At 35.6% G+C, this 20,731-nt stretch overlaps 1 protein-coding gene across 1 annotated transcript in view; it reads left to right on the forward strand.

The window, feature by feature from the left end:
- Positions 1 to 20,731, forward strand: part of LOC125053558 (probable 4-methylmuconolactone transporter) — a 42,184-nt gene that overhangs the window by 13,216 nt on the left and 8,237 nt on the right. The window contains exons 2-3 of the mRNA XM_047654955.1: positions 12,490 to 12,609; positions 17,097 to 17,220. Coding sequence (XP_047510911.1) covers positions 12,501 to 12,609; positions 17,097 to 17,220 — 233 coding nt within the window. The 5' untranslated portion in view covers positions 12,490 to 12,500. The remainder of the gene's footprint in view (positions 1 to 12,489; positions 12,610 to 17,096; positions 17,221 to 20,731) is intronic.

Genomic DNA, 20,731 nt, shown 5'->3' on the forward strand with positions numbered 1-20,731 from the left:
TTTCTTCGCTTAACGAATAAGTATCGCAATACAGCCAGGAAATGCTGCCAGCGTTAAAGGCATTTTAAATTTTATTTATCAATTTTTAGTTATTATGATTACTATGTGGGTTGAGAATATTGTAAATATTGTATGTGTGTTGGAAATCTTAAAAAAATCAAACAAATGTTTAAGAAAATAATTTTATTTAATAATTCGCTTAATGCATTAACAATCGCTATTCGAAATTTAAAAGCTTCTAAAAATTAAATAAACTATATCACTGTGACAATTTTAAATCTAGTTCAAAATTGTTAGTTAGTTAACGGACGAAATTCTAAAAGATTTCTTATACGAATATGATTTAGAAAAATAAATTCGCGAACACCACTTCGAAGACCGATTGACAATTCACAACAAACAATAAAGATTGTTTGATAACATTTACCTATGTCTTTAATACAATGCAAATGAGAGAAGCGGTACTATTTACCAATTAATTATTAACACTGGAATTATTTATAATTGCGTGCTCATTAATCGTGTTTGTCATAATATTGATAAAACATGTTTTAATTATAATCTTATAAGTAGTTATTGAAAAAATAAATTGTGCAATTCCGATATTCGGAAATTATAATGCGCCAAGTTTACTCCAAAGGACCTTGGTTAAGAAACTAGTTATAATAGCCCCGGTCCAAACGTCAAACGGTAAAACCCCTTCCGTGACAATTGACATTTCATCAGATTGTTACTCACTGTTATGAAGGTAATAGAATTCTTCGAATTTGCACAGATAATTAATTGTAAATAAGCATTTTATTTTCTTACTTATTACTTACGGGAAATCCAAACCTAGGAATATTATGTATTAAGTTTTTTAAATTACTTTATAGGTGAATCACCCTACATGACAAATGTAAAAACTATTTCAGTACTTAGTGTAAAATGCAACCAACAATTACCAGTACTTAAGACTAGTTATCTATAATAAAGATCTATAGGAACATGTAATTATCATAAATTTGTATTTAATATCACTATAAGGCGGATATCCACAGGTGACATTCTATTGTTCATGGCCTTAAAAAGTGAACATAAAAATATTTCATACAAGATAATTATCATGATAACATCCTTTACTTAGAGAAAATATCTGTGCACACGCCATCAACATTTTGGGTCTAAGACGTGCCCGTTCTCCTCACGATGTTCATCTTCACATACGAGCGAGTGTGTTTAACACACACAGAAAAGTCCATTGGTGCACAGCTGAGGTACAAACCTGCATTCTCCAGCACTGCTCAAACATCCTAATTAAACCAGAAAACATCATACGAATAAAAAAATAATTCATATTTCTGTAATTTAAAACAAAATAATTACATTCATAAAAATTCTTCTACAAAACAATTGAAACTCGTAGTTTTGAAGAATAGATTTGCTTTGATTTCAGTAGCTTCTACTAGCTAGTACATGTAAGAACTGTTTAACATTTGTGTAAAATATTTGCATAAAAGCTGTTACACGTGGTTACACGTGTCAAGAAATTATTATTCTTTTTGTTGAGAAGATGCAGATCACCAAGATAACAAGCTTTTGTTCCTCCGACGTCGCAACTATTCTTATTTTGGTGTTAAATTCATTAATAGCAACTCTCTTGACAAACAGCTTACTTTGACATCCCTCAACCAACCGTCCTCGATCTTGATTCGATTTTTAATACAAATGATTAACACAGATATACTTTCACCGTTAAATTATTGTTATTCTTAAATTCAAATTAAAAATCATTTATTCATTTAGGTAACACAAGGAAATTTAAAAAAAAAAGGGAAAAACTTTACAGCTGTGTGACAGACAGATAATCTTGTTTGTTGAATAAAAACTATTATTCCAAGATTTGTTGGTGGTGACAGCAGCTTAAAGCTGAGTTGGGCCCATTTTTTATTAAAGTGTTTGTTAGTAATTCTTTTAAATGTGTGTGTGCTTTATTCAAATTAACGTTTTTTCTTCTACAATGTAAAAAAATATAAAAGCAATTTCAAATGACTCTACACAATTATTTGTTATCGATTGCTCGTTGAAAATTCTAGAAACCCCCTTTCACATTGATATTTTTATCTTAAAACCACACACGGAAACATATTAATCTTAAACTATTTACCTCGAATTTTATTACTTACATAACACGTTCATATCGAAGGTTAATCAAATAGCACACACTTGTTTTTTATGTTTTATTATATTTGAACAGCAAAGAGGCTGTATATTCTTCCCAGCCTTGTTCTTAATATTGACAATTGGCGTTACAACCTGTTCGCATTTTAAATTATGACAACTTAAGCAACCTTGTATTTTATTGTTTACTTTAAATTTAATTATATCATTAAAAAATTATAACGCAATTAACATAGTATAAAATGTAGTCGTATAATATATGTAATAACTGGACTGGTCAGGGAGATATATTAATTGCAAGTAAGACGTTTTAACTGCGCGCTTTATTAATGTTATAGAAATATACAAATATGCTAATAATCGATATTTTTATTTCAAACTTTCATAATCAGAAAAGTGTTATGAAATACCAAATCGATCAAGTACTGCTCTGCGATTCTGTAACTCACTTCACGAACTCACACAGCGGTTTTCGCATCGGCGGTCGCTCTCAAATCAGTCGTGAAGCAGTCATTTTATGATTTGGCATTCTGAAAAGGTGGGAGCTTGTACTTTATTGTTTATCAGAATGCCAAATCATAAAATGACTGCTAACTGACGCAGGGCTGTATGCGTTCATGGACATGCGACGCTGGAAGGCCTGCGCGTGCGTTGCTGGTGAATGAAAAGTGTTTATTTAGCAGTAGCCTTACCAGTCGTCCAGCGGAAGGAATCGAAGTATAATTTATTATAGCATAATTATAAATTGCCATGATCCTAATTTATATGCACAATATCCTCACGACTTGCACATAAGACTTAGGAACTGAATATAATACTGATTTGCACCGATAACATTATACAGTCATGTTTTAAATATTCTTAAAGGACATTGCGTGCTACTAGAAGCAGTATTCTAATTCCCGGAACAATAACTATTTGATGACTGATCATGTAAAAATCCGTGAAATGGACGGAAAATTATGACCACTGGAAACAAAAACTCATAATAGGAATGAAATCTTAATTAATGTCAAAAGTATATTTTGAATTCTCTTTATTCGAGATTTAATAAATAATAATTTCAGGATTCCGGGGCGGGTAGTCATAACAGACACATCGTGTCCTCATAACATAATTAATTAAATATAGTTAAAAGTAGAAATATATCATAAATAGCAATAATAAGGCAATATTAGTGAATTGTCCATCTCTGGAAGTGATAGGTCCTTTGTGGAGTACGGAATATATACAAATAGTTCGACTTTTCAAAACTGATTTTGTGTTGGTGACTATAAATTGTGAACTAAAAAAAAAAACTTTGTGTAAGTGAACTGAGATCCCAGATTGACAGTTTTTTCTGTCTAATACGTGTTTATTTTGGATCAACGACCGTTATTGTGAGTTGCTTAAATATAAAGTATAAGTACTGAAACGTACATTACTGTGAAGAGCATTTATTGCAGTGCAATTTTTACTGAGGCACTTTTAAAGAGAGCATTTATTGTTGTGCAATTACGGAAATATATTTAATAATAATATAAAGTAACTAATCTAACTAATTGTCAATAGAGGGCAGTGTCCGCAAGATTAATGTAATAAATATTACATAGAAAAAAAAAAAATTTCAACCGGTGATACCAACTACCAACCAGTGCTGCTAACTTAGTGTTGCCAACTAAAAATCGATTTTACACACACGTACTAACGCTAACTCACAGCCATGGAGAAACAGCTGGCACGTCTACTAGAAAAAATAATGGAAATTGACGAGAAGCTGAATAAAAACAAAAAGGATACTAGGGACGAATTTCGTGAGCAAACAACTGCCCTTACCAAAAGCCTTACCCAAAGTATGGCGTCGACAATAGAAGAAAAACTGAAACCGTTGGTAGAAGAGAATAAAATACTTAAAAACGACGTGGCAATTATGAAGAATAAGGTGCAAAATCTGGAGAGAGAAGTCAGAAAAAATAATTTAATACTCCACGGAGTAGAGGAAAACGAAAGCAATAATGCAGAACTCCTACAACTGGTCCTGAAGGTCCTTAACGAGGTGGGTAAAGATTGCGAGTTGGACAACTTTGATAAATGGGAAATAAGTGAAGCTCGTAGACTTGGCTCTAAAGTCGACCAGAAACGCAGGCCTATTCTCATAAAGTTTACTCTAGCATGGAGAAAAATAGAAATCTTAAAAAACAACAAAAGATTCCCTGCAAACATATACGTGTCTGAAGACTACCCCAAAGAAGTACTGCAGAAGAGAAAAGAATTAAAGTCCCTACAACAAGAAGAAAGAAAGAAAGGAAATCTGGCTCTCATCCGATATGATCGGCTCATAATAAAGGAAACAAACTCAACCAAGGCAACTGAGAAAAGGAAGCGCTCACCATCTAAAACACCAACGCAATCTGACTGCTATGAAGGTACAAGGCAGACGGAGCCAAAGAAAATGATTGTAACCAATGCATTTGAAAAAATGATACGCCACAGAACAAATTCTATTTCAGAAACATCTAACCAATAACAATTAGTACACAGCGGTCCCCGGAATCAAAACAAAAATAAAACCAAAGAACAAATACAAACAACCAACAAAATATACCTTTCCCCAAGCCGGACAGCGGTCTCCGTGGGGAAGCGCGACCGCAGCCCTCCAGCTGACCCTCGAGAGAGATCTCTGAAAATCACATTGGAGCAAACGAACCGGCCAAAACACAACCTACCAAATCCAAACCCACCAAAGCCCAACCTACCAAAGTCTAAGCAACGAAGTCAAATAAACACCAATATTTATATCGGCACGCTCAACGTACTAACACTAAGAACATGCGATCGACTTATGGAACTGGAAGAGGCGCTCAAGAACATTAAATGGAACATTCTAGGCCTTAGCGAAGTCAGAAGACTAGGAACAGAAATCACTGAACATGACGACTACATTCTATATTCTATTGGAGAGACAAAAGGACACTACGGAGTAGGCTTCATGGTCAGAAAGGAACTCAAGAACAGCATACTAGAATTCACAGGCATCTCAGAAAGAATAGCAATCCTAAAAATAAAGATAACAGGCTACAGAGAACACTGGACCTTGATACAAGTGTATGCACCAACAGAACAAGCAGAAGAAGCCACAAAAGACTCATTCTATCATCAACTATCCAAAACAATAGATGTAACAGAAAAAAACTTAATAATTATGGGAGACTTCAATGGGAAAATTGGCAAGCAAAGATCAGGAGAAGAAAATATCATCGGCGAATACACCATAGGAAAGAGAAATAATAACGGAGAACGACTAGTAAATCTGAGTCACGAAAACAACCTGGCTATCCTCAACACATTCTTTAAGAAAAAACCTAGCAAAAAATGGACCTGGAAGTCACCAGACGGTAGCTACCATAACGAAATCGATTTCATAACAAGCAATCAACCCAAAGCTTTCAAAGACGTAAAGGTAATCAACCAGTTCAACTTCTACACCAACCACCGAATGGTCAGAGCAACCTTACACTCCAAAAACCAGGTTAAATCTAGGCAACGCTACAAACAAGTGCTACCTTCTGAGGAATACACCCTTACTACCAAATTAGACGCAAACTATCTGCTAGAATCGCCGAACGCAATGCAGGAAAGATACAATAAAGAAATAAACAGAATGTATCAAGCTAAAAAACCAAAACAACAGACGAAGGAAATATTAAGCACACAGACCAAACAACTAATTTCGGAAAGAAAAGAATTATTCAAGAACAAAAAGGATAAAGACATATTAAAAGAAATAACAATGATCAGCAAAGAAATTAACAAGAGTATAAAAAAGGATAAAGCAAAAAAAACAATGGACTGCATAATAAATCATATTACTAAAACAGGAGGAATAAGGAAAGCCCTAAAAGAACTACAACCACCTAAACAATGGATACCAAGACTCAAAAAACAGGACAAAAACTTAGTTACAAATAGAAAAACAATACTAGATACTGCAACATCCTTCTTTAAAGAACTGTACTCATGTAACAACAATTCCGAAACATATGCCAACCCTGACCCAGAACACGAAGAACCTATCCCACCTGTTTTAGAAAGGGAAGTCGAATATGCAATCCTGACACAGAAAAATGAAAAATCCCCTGGCCCCGACAACATAACAAATGAGACAATCAAAATTGCACTTCCGGACACACTAACAACATTAACAAATCTATTCAATGAAATATTGGATACTGAATACATACCTACACAATGGACACAAAGCACAATAATCCTAATCCACAAGAAAGGAGACAAAGAAGACCTTAGCAACTATCGTCCTATCAGTCTTATGTCCAACGTGTATAAAGTCTTTGCAAAAATCATTCTCAACCGCATCACCAAACAACTTGACGAACAACAACCTATCGAGCAAGCCGGATTTCGGTCTGGATTCTCCACAATAGACCACATGCACACCTTGAAGCAAATTGTCGAAAAGTGCCAGGAATATGGATATCCCCTGTATCTGGCTTTTGTCGACTACAGCAAAGCTTTCGACTCTTTGGAGCACCCATGCATTTGGAGAGCGCTAAAAAACCAAGGCATTGAAGGGAAATACATAAGACTCATCGGAAATGTCTACAGCCAGTGCTCAGCCAGGGTGAAGCTGGAGATGCTGGGAGAATCATTCCCACTCAAAAAAGGAGTCAGACAGGGAGACCCTCTTTCGCCTAAGCTCTTTACTAGTGTGTTGGAAGAAGTCTTCAGAAACCTACACTGGGAAGATTGCGGTATAAACATAGATGGAGAAAGGATCAACCATTTGAGATTTGCAGATGACATTGTGCTCATAACTGACAACCCGGGAACACTACAAACTATGATCGAAGAACTGGCAACCAAAAGCAAAGAAGTGGGTTTAACAATGAACAAATCAAAAACAAAAGCCATGACAAACAGAACACCAGATACTATTATCCTAGAGAACGAAAACCTAGAATATGTGACAACCTACATATACTTGGGACAACTCATCTCCATGACAGAACAAGCCCATCAGGAAATAGAGAGAAGAACCTCAAATGCCTGGAAAAGATTCTGGTCATTAAAACACATCCTAAAGAATAAAGATTACCCACTTAGGATCAAAAGGAGCATCTTCAACACCTGTATCTTACCTATCCTAACGTACGGCTGCGAAACTTGGACCACTAAGCAAGTCACAAGTCAAAAGCTTGTGACTTGCCAGAGAAGTATGGAAAGGAGCATACTAGGGTACACACGGAATGATAGGAAAAGAGCTGTAGATCTCCGAAGGATCACCAACTGGGAAGATGCAATGACCAGAGCCAAAAGGCTTAAATGGAGATGGACAGGACACCTGCTCAGAGGCCAGAGAGCAAAATGGTCGAAAAAAGTCACCCAATGGACACCTCGCTACAACACCAAGCGAAAGAGAGGAAGACCATGTGCCCGGTGGGCTGACGACTTTAAAAAAGCCACTGGTCCTCTGTGGCAAAGACTTGCCAGGGATAGGAAGGAATGGAAACAGTTGGAGGAGGCCTTTGTGCCACAAAGGCAAGCTATACAAGAGGACAGCTGTGCTTGTTAAACTTTTTTTCTTTTTTTTTATACATTTATATTTTGTTCTCTTGTATTAGTTAAAAATAAAGGCTTTGAATCTTGAATTTCAGGCAATAATCGATCCATATGAACGCTGTTTATTGTTTATGTTTTTAGCCATTTATTTCTCTTGCTATTGAATAAGAAAGTCATAATTATATATTGTTTTATTGACTTTGTCAAAGACAATTTGTCAAAATAGTCAAGGAAACCTGTAAGCGGTGTGATATTTCTTATATAAATTACATACTTGGCGTTGAGTAGAGATGTGGGATCACTCTGCATCTTCTACCGCATTTACCATGAAAAGTGTTCAAAGCAGTTGTTCCGATTAATACCTGCAGCTGAGTTTCATCATCAGATGTTTAGATGGAATACAAAATTCCACCCATATCACCTCCACTGAGCGTTTCTTAACCCATTTTTGCTACGCACTCCACTATGTGCTGCCCAATGAAGTATTTCCGAACCAATTCGACTAAGGTTCCTTCAAGCGAAAAGCGTACCAATTTTTAAAAAGCCGGCAACGCACTCGCGAGCCCTCTAGCCTTAAGAGTGTCCATGAGCGGCGGTATCACTTAACATCAGATGATCAAAAAACAAAAAACAAGCTGTATCAAAATGAGAAGTTTACCTTAATTCGAAATGTTCAAAACCGTCACGAGATATCGCTTAAAATATCCTACTAACTATTTATTATATATTGTATATTTAATAATATTACACTGCTACTTGTCGTTGCTATCGCTACTAGAAGTTACAGAGAAGGCTCTCGTCTTGGTACGTTCGGACCGAAACACAGAAAAACTGTCAATGAAACCAACGCATTACAATTACAAGCAAAATTAGCAGCCTTTAGAATTAAGTGCCAACCACCGCAGCAGAATCACATGCGTGACATAACTGTCCGCCGAATGCCAGTGACAAAAAACCACTAAATTAATTCACTGCCCACGCTGTTATAACATAATTATTAGCTGACAAATAATAGTTTTAAGATTACTTATGATGTCTCGTGCAGACAACAATAGGACGTGGCCTTAGCTTATTATGTTATTACAATTATTTGGGTCAGTGCTACTACGTGACACGATGATTTTAGAATCGCCTCGACTTCTAATCCTGCACCAAACTGCTTAGGGCTTTGTTAGTAGTTTAAAAGAGTACCGAGAGTTTTTTACGCCGGCTTTTTCTCTCGGCCTACACCCTCTGTCTTCTTTGCCGATGAGTAGGGATGCCGACAAATTCAAATTTAATGACGTGGAATAAGTGATACATGTATCTTATGTTCCATAATAAACATTTTTTTTTTTATTTTTTTTTTTTTATAGTAAAGTGTTTTTAGTACCGCCCATTTATATGAAACATTAATAAACGCAAGTTAATCACATGATTTATGGTCTACGTTGCCTCGCTGAACACGATTGTAAATAATAATAATTAAGCCTCATGTATTCCTTGAAATTTTTATACAGATTTTTTTTCCAATGTACTATCGAGTAGTCCTCCAACTGTCTTAATCTCTCTCTTTTTTTTTTTTTTTTAAAGACAATTCACACCAATTGACCTAGTCCCATGCTAAGCTGGTGAAGCTTGTGTTATGGGTGGCTTGAGTTTAGATAGATATAAATACATATTTAAACACCCAAGACCTAAGAACAACACCAAATGCTCATCACATCGATGTTCGCCTCAGCCGGGGATCGAACCCGGGACCCATGGATTCGCAGTCAGGGGTACTAACCACTAGACCAATGAGTCGTCAAAAAAGTCTCTATCGAGCATTTTTCTCCCAATCTTCTCCACCAACTTCTTTATACATCTGGAAACTTGACTGTTTGTTACGCTCTTAAACTACCGAAGCTAATTTTGTAAGAAAATAGGTTACTTCTTTTACTAAAAACGGGATTGAAATAGAGGATGGATATTCGTCATCAAAATAAGTATCCTAAAAAATTGATGGCCAAAAGTACAACGCGGACAAAAGTGTTGTAACAAATACGCTCTTATATAGTTTGAACGTTGTTCTTTGAAACCGAAAATTACGTCTTAATTAGGGCACACCCGAGATTCGAACTGAAATAATACTGGAATATTCTAAAGGCGACGAGACCAATGCCACAGCCAGGACAGTATTTATATATAGATTACATATATTTTTAATATAACACGTCATTATATTAAGTACATATTAATAACTGTACAAGGTCGACAAGTTAACCTGACAGATGATTATCGTAATAAGTATGTTGCTATATTCGTGTATTAAAAATATTCTATACATAGACAACCTCTATGGTAGCTTTAACCTACTATCTGTGAATCTTAACCCTGGGTTCGTACGTTCATACAAACTTTTCTAAGCGCAAACTCCGCAACGTAATTAAAAACATTAAAAACGGACGTAATTTCATGGCGTACGCGGCACAAAAAGCTATAATGAAACATGCTAAACTAGAAGACCAAGAGTATTTGCGCCACAAAGACAACTTTAGTCATCTCCTAAGAGTAAAATTAAGTGATGATATACGGGAATCATACTTAGCAAGTATGGACTCTACGGGTGACATTCAGAAACGGGGTTTTAATGGGACAGGAGGAAAACAAGAAAGCGGGTTACTTTCAATAAAATGTTAACACGTGCAACGCCGGGGGCTACCGCGTTACCGACCTATCAGGAAATGGCTCTTTTCTTAAAGGCCACTAAGTCGTATCGGTCTGGAAATACCTCTACTGGCAGCGGTTCCAGAAAGAGCTGGTGTGCGGCAGAAAGAACCTTAAAAAGGGCTGTGTTGTGGAACGCCACTGCACGTAAGTCTTTCTTCTAAAGCTTACCCTGAACCAAGTGGGGTCTGCCCCAAGTTTAGTTCGTAGTTGGCGGCGCTGGCGTCGGTTTCCGTCTCTCTTGCTCTCGTTGTTAAAATACACACATGCAATGCGTAAGAGAGAGACAGCTGCAGCAGCGCGACTGTCACGCCGCCAAGCGGCAATTTGGGTCGCAGAAAGTTTGTTTTCGCCCTAAACCCTAAACATTCTTGTTAATTGTGAAATAGGATATATCAATGCATGCAAAACACAGAAGCTATAACCTAATCCCATTGCATAAATTCTTTAACATATACATTCGAGGAAATATTTATAAAACGCGTTTTAAAAATGTAAAAATAATTAGTTAGTTTTCACGTTAAATTTTCCTCCTCGCATTCTGAGCCATACATTTGGTTTACTTAATTAAAATCGCATGCTTAATATGGAAATTTTATTGATGGTCGTGACACCGATCTTTTACAAAAATATTTGCAAATACATGACTTGATTTTTATGCACAGCAGGGTGACTACATCTATAACGCACTTAATGAGGTTTAAGTTTCCATTTAGTTTTAGTTATAATTTTTATTTTGTGGTTGCTTATTTATTTATTTCCCTGGCTAACTTGCTTATGTTCATAATTGATGTGTATAGGTATACGTAAAATTTGTGATGTCATTTTTTCTTGTATAATTTTATGCATAAGTACACTTTGTTTTAGAACTTATAAATAAATAAACAATAATGATATATAGGTATATAAATTGGCTGGAATTTTCCATAAGAAACTGCTCATTCAGATGAGATGCATCAACAGATGTATTTTATGCAAAACAAATTAATTATCTAAATGACGAAGTAAAGAAATTAAGCTAAAGTCAATTTTTGGCATTCATGCCAATTAAAGATTTCGTGCTAATAAATTTGTTTGAAGACGAACAGTTTCGTTGGATGTTGTCGTCGTAAGTTTTTTTCAAAAGTACAAATGATATTTTACTTAACTTGACTTTAAAATATAATTAAAAACCAGATAACATTTACTTAGCCGTTATAAATACAAAATTGTATGTTCATTAGTTATAATATCAATTGCATCGTAACTTAGTTTAAAATAAATCAGTGGCGCGAGGTTGTACCTCTTAAATCTTGGACTCAGATTTCTGAATCTGTTTCATGATCATTTTTAGATCTAACAGGCAAGTAGGTGATCAGCCTCCAGTGCCTTACACACGCCGTCGACTTTTTGGGTCTAAGACATGTCGGTTTTCCTCACGATGTTTTCCTTCGCCATTGAATGCATTTGAGCGAATGTTAAATACGCACAGAAAGAAATTCCACTGGTGCACAGCCGGGGATCGAACCTACGACCTCAGATATGAGAGTCGCACGCTGAATCCACTAGGCCAAAACTAAGTTTACAGAACTTTAAACGCGTTAGTTTGTTAAAGAAGAATATGTCTATTAGGTGGGCTCGAAAGTTCGTAGGCTGACACATAGATGGCGCTACTAGTGTTCATTCAATATGATTTTTAGTTAGGCCTAAACCCAAAAGACATTTTTCATTCCGTTAGACCAATTGCAATCAAGCGGCATGGGGCCGTTCCAGTATTACGTAAGCAGATTTACTGCAATTTATCCCCCTCCCCCAAAAAGTCAGCAAAAGTAAGCAAAGCTCTCAAAAATAATAGTACATAAACGTATTAATTTTTTGTAGGAATCCTCGAGAATTCATTTCGTTTTCAAGCATAGACAATGAGTGCGTACATTACCCAATAATTACTGTTGACGTAATCACCAAATATGAAAATTAAAGACCCCCTCGCCCCTATAGTGCTTACGTAATACTTGAACGGCCCCCATCATTATTCATTTCATTTTTCATTATATATTAGACGAAAATTAATAACGTTTAATAAACCGAAGGTTTTGTTTGTTTCAGAATAATACACAATGTTTCACGGAGGCCTTCTGACAAAGTTGCGTGGATTCTACAAGTGGTATGTGCTGGGTTTGGTGTCTGTGGGATACATCCTTGGAGAGCTAGGACATTATCTCATAGGTGAGTAAATAAAATAAAATAAAATAAAAAAGCGTTTTTATTTCTTGCAAAAGAACAGAGTAAACTTAATACTATTTTTACAAATATATTTTTAAGAAAGTAATTTAAAAAATTTTTTTTTTCCTAATTTTTGTATCTATCCCAATTATTATTTTGCAAGAACCCTTCCGCAGGTGTAAAAGCGATAAAATATGGATCGCGGGTAATTTTTGCTTTGAAAAAATATTTTTCCGTCTGGTATTTACCTTGTTTGTATTGGAATTTCCGAAAACCTTTCCTTAAAGGTTGCCTTCTTGAAAAATGTATCAACTCACAATATTTTAAATGTCTAAAACCTGCGTCCTACTTCAAAAGGTTCTTAACCAACATAGTAATAATAATAATAATTAAAACTTAAAAACCCACTAGTACCTTTAACGCTGGCAGCATTTCCTCGCTGTATTGCTATAAACTCAAAACTCAAAATAAATGTAAACATAACCAAGTACACTTGAAATTCATGAACGTCAACGGAAAAGATATTAAATTGATTCTAAATTTACATATACTACCAGTTCATAAGTTAAGGGCGTAGAGCGGGCAAGAAACTCACCGCCTCCAACGACACTTATTCGCTGAGCGAGGAAAGCACCAGCTCCATCTACCAGGCGCCAACTTAATTAGCCTGGCACTTAAACCCCACGGTTCAAGAATCTGTACTTCAAAGGGAACAAAATCGAAGTTGAAGGAAATACTGTTATATTTGAGCCGATTATTGCGCCTACTCAACAAGTAGTTTTTATATGTGTTTAGGACCGTAATCTACTAAACACTAAACATAAAGGCCGATTTACATTATCTTAGTGTTTAGGAGAGTGCTTTAGGATAGTACTTTAGTTGAAACATGTACTTGCCTTAGTACGGTTCTACTTGACTTTCAAGTTGAATCAAAATAGAATCGCTTTTTATTTTTGTTTCAAGTGATACCCCTCCCGCGCCCGCGCACCCCCCCGAGATCTTCCCTCGTTGTGTGTAAACACGTAATTTAGTAAAATCTTTAGGAGAGTGCATAAGTGCCGTGAAACGCGTGCGTGATTTTTGATTTTTAAAATGGTCGGAAGGTACAAGTATCGAATTTGTGTCTGAATATGTTGTTCACGAATGTTTGTGGAACGTTAAAAACAATTTATACAAAAACAAACAGGCTAGGCATTCGGCATACACTGCTTTAAAAGAAGCTATTTTGTTTATTATTTATATTTAGTTTATTTATTTCGAATAAAATCTCGTCTTCTATTTGTTCCATAACTACAGTTAGTATTTTGCGTAGAATAGAGCGTATTTGCCGACGTCGTTGCGCGTTCATTGTGGCGCTGTTATGATACTCTACTGGAAGAAATGTAAACGTTCACTCGCAATGCACTAAAGCACTAAAGAACTTGCCTTTCAAGTTGTACTAAAGCACTCTCCTAAACACTAAGATAATGTAAATCGGCCTTAATAGGCAAGAGTCTAATCACCATTATGGCTTAGCTGTCGATCGCTTTGTTTACTTAAAACATCTAAGCCGAAGATTCAAATGACGAATCACAGACGCAAAAACATTCTTGCCCCATTAATTTACGTTTGCGGTAATCGAACCTGGACAAGGCTTTGAGTAAGCAGTACGGAGACACGCATACATGTACCTCCGTTTCAGTTACGTATTAAATTAACCTTCAAGTGACCTTCAAGTGGCATTCCTTGACATTGACCGCCGTATACTTCGAAGCCTCAGGCAATTTTAAGTGAAAGGGAATATCAGTAAAAAATCCACAATCCGTTGACTGTATGACGAATGTTGTAAAAGGTCTACTGTGTGTGTGTGTGTGTGTTTTAATAATGAGCTACGGTTTGTATGGTAATATACTAGTACCGGGCTTAGTAGTAAGCGGTAGTTTCCTAGCCCGTCTCTTTAATAAAAAAAAAGCGTGAGTTGCTCGATAGACGAAAAATATTGCACAGAGCGCCCCACGCTTTTTCACAATAATACCAGTATTTTTTGTTCATTACCATTTTCAGCCTAAATTAGGAATTATTTACATTATTCTTAATATATATTAAAATTTATTTTCTGTTTTTTAGTTAAGTTTTCTATATAAAGCGTGTGTTTTAGTTTTTTTAAAGTATTATTTATTTTTTAGTTTATTTTTTTTATTTTTTTTTCATTATTTTTTTCGGATTATTGCATTGTCATCGATCTTTGACAGGTGCGCAAAGTTTGAATTAAATCTGTCCGTTAAAAGTGGGTCAAAATCGAGTCCGAAGGAGTCGGTTACATACATACATACATACATACAGGTGAAGCTAATATAAAGCGTATAAAAATACCCAGTGGCGCTTCAACCTTTATAGGTAAGCTTTAGATTTCTGTTTCGTGATTATTTGTTTTTTTAATAGGCCACTCCTAGTCAAATCATTAATTTCAATTAGGACTATTTAAAATGCGCTTTTGAAAGTCGAAATTACGAGTTAAAAATATTAAAAAATGACTCTAGTTGCCCCTTCCAAAATGTAGTTTCATATGGAGAGTAATGGGCAAGAAACTCCATACTTACGCTTTTATAGTTTAGTATATTTTCTATACATTGATTTATATATAAAGACCATGTACCTAGAATTAAAAAAAACTACTATTTTAAAATAAAGTAGGTGCATGATGTTCTAAAAACCAATGCAGCAGACAACTAAATTATTATGTAGATACATGGTGCTCACATATTCACAAAATATGCCTCTTGTGCCTCCTGTGCCTGACAAACGCCGTCTACTTTTTGGGTCTCAGGCTTGCACGATGGATTCCATGATACTGTTTTCCTTTACTATACAAGCGTGTAAAATGCGTACATACGTCCATTGGTGCACAGCCGGGGACTGAGGCTACGACCTCAGGGATGAGAGTCGCACGCAAGTCACTAGGCCAACACTGCTCTCTTGAATTAGCTTATCTTAAATATCTATTAATTATACATGAAGGGATATAAGGAATTTCCACTACTTCAAATGTTGCTTGGAAAATCCCGAGTGAATGAACTCAATGCCCTAGCAACTTTCTAGACGTCTAGAATTTTCTACACATTATAGGCGCATTCTGGATCACGTGCGCATGAGACTGTGATCCTAATCAAACAACTGTGTCAAGGTTTGCTGTGTCGAAATGATACGAGAACGCTAATTTAATTCGTTGCATAAGAATTTTCGCTGATTTTTAGAAAATAGTTTTTTTTTAATATAGGCTAGGTATATTAGATTAAAAAGTATATTATCCGTTTATTACATAATAAAAACAAATAAAAAAATTACGAGTATTTTTATTTAGTCTTTAGCAATCATACTTTTAAAGGAACATTAAAAACTACTTTCATTAAAAATAATAACAATATTAAAAGGGGTATATACAATATATATGTATACTAGCGGATCCGACTGCCGTTGTCACACGTCTTACATACAAAAAAGAAATCTAATAATGTAAATCATTGTCGACTCCACTTGAACATATCAAAATCTGTCCAGCAGTTTAGGAGTTTAATTACAAACATATGCACAGAAGATTCATACATATACTAGCTGTTTATTTGCTGCATAGATACCTGCATAATTACCTAGATACCGACTGTAGCGCCATCTGCCGGGCTAATTTTTGAATCTAAGCCATCCAAGGCGCCACCCAAACGTATACAAAAAAAAACATTCAAATCGGTCCAGCTGTTTAAGAGGAGTTCAGTGACATACACACGTACAGTAGAATTATGTATATATGACGTAGTTAGCAATGCTAAAGTTTAAAAGTAAAATTAAGTAATTAAGTAAACAAGTTTAGTAAAAAAGGAAAATAACGGAGTATTTTATCACAAACATGAATACAAAATAATAGATAATAGTAAAAACTATGCAGAAGATGTATTTGCATAATAAGAATCTTACGGTTGATAGCAGTCTCTTCGAGATAACCCAGACAGAAGTCAGCTAAACTGAAGCAAAAAATTCAGTAAACGAATAACAGACAATAAAATCAAGAAAACTAAAAGTGCGTTCCTCGCTCAACGAAAAAGTATCGTAATACAGCGATGAAATGCCAGCATTAATAAGGGTACATGATGAGCAGTGTTGGCCTAGTGGCTTTAGCGTGTGACCCTCATCCCTGAGGTCCTAGGTTCGATCCCCGGCTGTGCACCAATAGACTTTCTTTCTATGTGCGCATTTCACATTAGCTCGAACGGTGAAGGAAAACGTCGTGAGGAATCCGGCTTGCCTTAGACCCGAAAGTCGACGGCATGCGTCAGGCAAAGGCTCATCACCTACTCGCCTATTAGATTAACAAATAATCATGTAACAGAAATCTGAGGCCTAGACCTAAAAAGGTTGTAGCGCCATTGATTTATTTATTTTATACAGGAGCTTATAGTTTCATTTGCGATTGAATTAAAAGTTTTTTTTTTTAAATTAGCTAAATTGTGTGATTCCAGGAACAACATCGAAAGTAACAGCTGACGATCTACACTATGGTGACAGGTCGTGTATGCTGAACGCTACCCATCTGCATCTCAGCCAGCTCCCAGTTATATGCGAAAAGGTCAACTCCAGCGAATTGTGAGTAAATATACATTATATGTACTTCCTGATTGTTAATAGCGCCGTACCGAATATTCTGTCGTTTTCCGGTGTAAATTGTCTTTTATATTATAAAAATTAATTTAATAAAAGCTTGCCAACGCTCAGCACACGGATACATTAATACTTAAGAAAAACAAAATACAAGATTTAATGTGACAAGCACTTAAACAAACATGAAGACAGAGAAAAAATACAGCGAATCATAAATAATAAAAACTAAAGTAAAATTGATTTCAAACTGTAAGGGGAGCTACTATGGATATCCAGACCTAGCTCGTTTATCAGAAGCCCAATCTGAATATCGTTGAATTTTAGCCAAAACGCGTTCTTTTGAAAGGAGGTACAAATGGTTTGATTGGATATGTAGCGTCGTTATAAATTTAGTGAACCTGGTATATTTCCTATAATTATTCCAACTAACTATTACACCAAACGTTCAATAACTTCTTAAACTACTTATGAATCTTTAACGAATAATTAATAAACAGTACAGTTAAATGTTTATACCAAATACAAGTTCAGTGGAACTGGACACGATTTCCGGCAAGACAAAAATCGTTACCTGGTAGCAATGAATCAAACACCGAAATGTAATCAATCATAACTTAATATTAATCGTAATAATTTTTCTATGAAGATAACACAGATCCATTTTAGTACAACGTAAAGACAAATGTCAGTACATAAATAAATAAAAAAGAAACGTGTGTACTTATGTACAAGCGTTAGAAGTTATATATAACTTTGGCGTAACAAGATAAAAATCTTTTCAAAAATGTTATTCTACATTTGTAGAAAAAACGACACCAACGAAAGGATAAAGGTATTTAAAACATTTAAAGTTTTATTATAACGCATTATCTAGTTAAATAAAGTTTATTTAAATATCACAAAATTATATCTACATAGTTAAAGAAATGGACTTATATTTACTATTTAATTCACGTCCATTGGTTGGAGTTCAGTCACATGTGAGTTACAAGAGCTATAGCTTAAGTACTCGTATGATACAAATATTCTTGTAGAATGTAGAAACATTGTCTAAATATTGTACCAATACAGTATCAATAATTGTATAAAAAAAAACTGAAATGCTAACTATAGCTAACTTCAGGGTGTCGGTTTTTGGTGACGGTGTGCGTGTAAAATTTTACTCTCATCATTTTTCCCTAGCGCGGCAAAAGACTTCAATAAATAAATAAACAGCCTAAGCGTACTCTTGTCTCCTAAAGCCGAGAAACTGCCGAACATTTTGCAACCGACTACATTCTGTTGTATTTAGGATACTGGTCCTACTACCTCGTAATCTGGGTAAAGGTGATGCCATTTTTCGATCGCCCAGAAGTCATATGAGCCTGGACAAACATGCCCGAGGCACTGCAAAGCGTGGCAACCAACAGCATCCTACTGGCGTTATTATTTTGAACGACCGCTGACAAGCCCTAAGCGACCCGGCAGTACAGCCGACTCACGTATCGTAGGTGGAAATCAGGAAATTAATATCCATAATTCATAAATTCCAATAGCTAAGCAATTAGGTACAGATACAATTAAAATAATAAAATTTGCATACGGAATTTCCGCGTATATATAAATCGTTTTAAATTGTCATGTTTTAGCGATAGCAACGCCACTAAGATATATAATATATTGAAAAAGCTTTTGCAAGTCCTGCCTTGCGATTCTGTAAATCACTTTTCGAATTCTCACAGCGGTTTTCGCAGCGGCGGTCCCGCTCAAATCAGTGTGTTATGAATCTCATCTATAGAGCACAATTAGGCGTAATGTATGTTAAAATAGTACACTTTAAATAAAAAATTCAGAGGCTATTTCGAACGTGTAAAAAACTGTTATACAGTCCAATGAGGTATTACTTTATAAAAGGTAATAATCACTATGATATCATAGTCCCGTCATCATAATGATGATTGATCCCTCGACAAGTCCAAGAGCTAAGTTAATTATTTTATTTAGTATGACATTTCAATGCCATTTTTGATAGCTTTGCTTCAGTAAATGATGGAGCGAATATTTTATAACTTGTTATCAAATATAAATTATAAAGTACAATTTATTAAACTTTAATAGTGTGTGCGTTTGTGTGTTACTAATAATGTTTTTAATAATAATACATTACCTTAGCTAGACTAAGTGTGTTATCGTTGGAGGAGGGTCCGCGATGGTCTCAGCTACGTCATATTTCTTCTGTGATGGGTAACCTTGCTCTTCCTGATGTTATACTAAAAATGGTCGGCAGTGACGAGGTATGGAATACAGTGGTATTCGTCTGTGAGCAAGTAATGCTACAGAAGGAGACAACAGAACGAGAGACAGAGCGCTCCAGGACAAATCTTATGGTTGGATGACGCGGAGTAAATAGGAGAAGATATGCCCATCTCCTCCTCGTATGTAGTGTATACTGCACCGGTCGGAGCGTAACAATTAGACCGTTGATGCCCCGCTAGAATGCGACCCCTGAGCCTCTGTAACGCGGCTTTGTAGGAACTATTCGTATTTCTGTCGTGAATCCCACATACCCCTGCAAACTTCTCGGGCATGCGCATATGCATTTACACCTCGATATAAAAAAGACTAAGTTTGCTAAAAATATAATTTAATACGTGAAAGTTTAGTAAACAGGATACAATAAAGCGGCTTAAATTATTTCATAGAGGCTGTCAATAAAAAAACATCTCCTATACTTGACTTAAAACCTTCACAATTGTCAATGATTAATGTTGAACTTTCGCACGATACCGACAATAGAAATGAAACCACATCAATTGTTCTCGTAGTAATAAATAAGAGTTAATTGGTATTATGTGACTGACTATAATGATAGTAAAACTTTATACATGACAGTTTTTTTTTAAAATGTAATAGGGCAAACGGGCAGGAGGCTCATCTGATGATAAGTGATACCGCATCCCATGGACACTCACATTGCCAGAAGGCTCGCAAGTGCGTTGCCGGCCTTTCAAGAATTTAGGCCGGCCTTTTAAGAATCTAGTTACTGACTCATACACTACACTAGGGAGCCCCTGTGTTGTGGGTACTAATTATTCCGTGGTACATATTCATTACATTTTTTAAATAAAAGTAGTCTTAGTGTTACATTTAGTCTCGCAAAAGTCGTATAAAACTTTAATTGTACGTGAATGTAGGTTTAGGAGCATATGTATTTGCTATATTATCATATAGTGCTGTGTTAGTTTTTGAAACCTCAGAGTCATGCCAAAATATGTAGTAAGCCTCTGTAGAATCGAAATCTAATTAAAATAAATCAGTGGCGCCACAACCTCTTTAGGTCTCGCCCTCAGATTTCTGAATCTGTTTCACCACCATTTTTAAATCTTATAGGCGAAGAAACTCTCCCCCCAAGTAACTCGTTTCTAATCTCCAAGTTTTTTGTTTTACATCATTAAGAAGCTGCAACTATTATTATAATTCACATGACATGGAATATATATGATTCAAAAATTCCAGA

The sequence above is a fragment of the Pieris napi genome, chromosome 11 (assembly GCF_905475465.1).
Source record: "Pieris napi chromosome 11, ilPieNapi1.2, whole genome shotgun sequence".
Lineage (NCBI taxonomy): Eukaryota > Metazoa > Arthropoda > Insecta > Lepidoptera > Pieridae > Pieris > Pieris napi.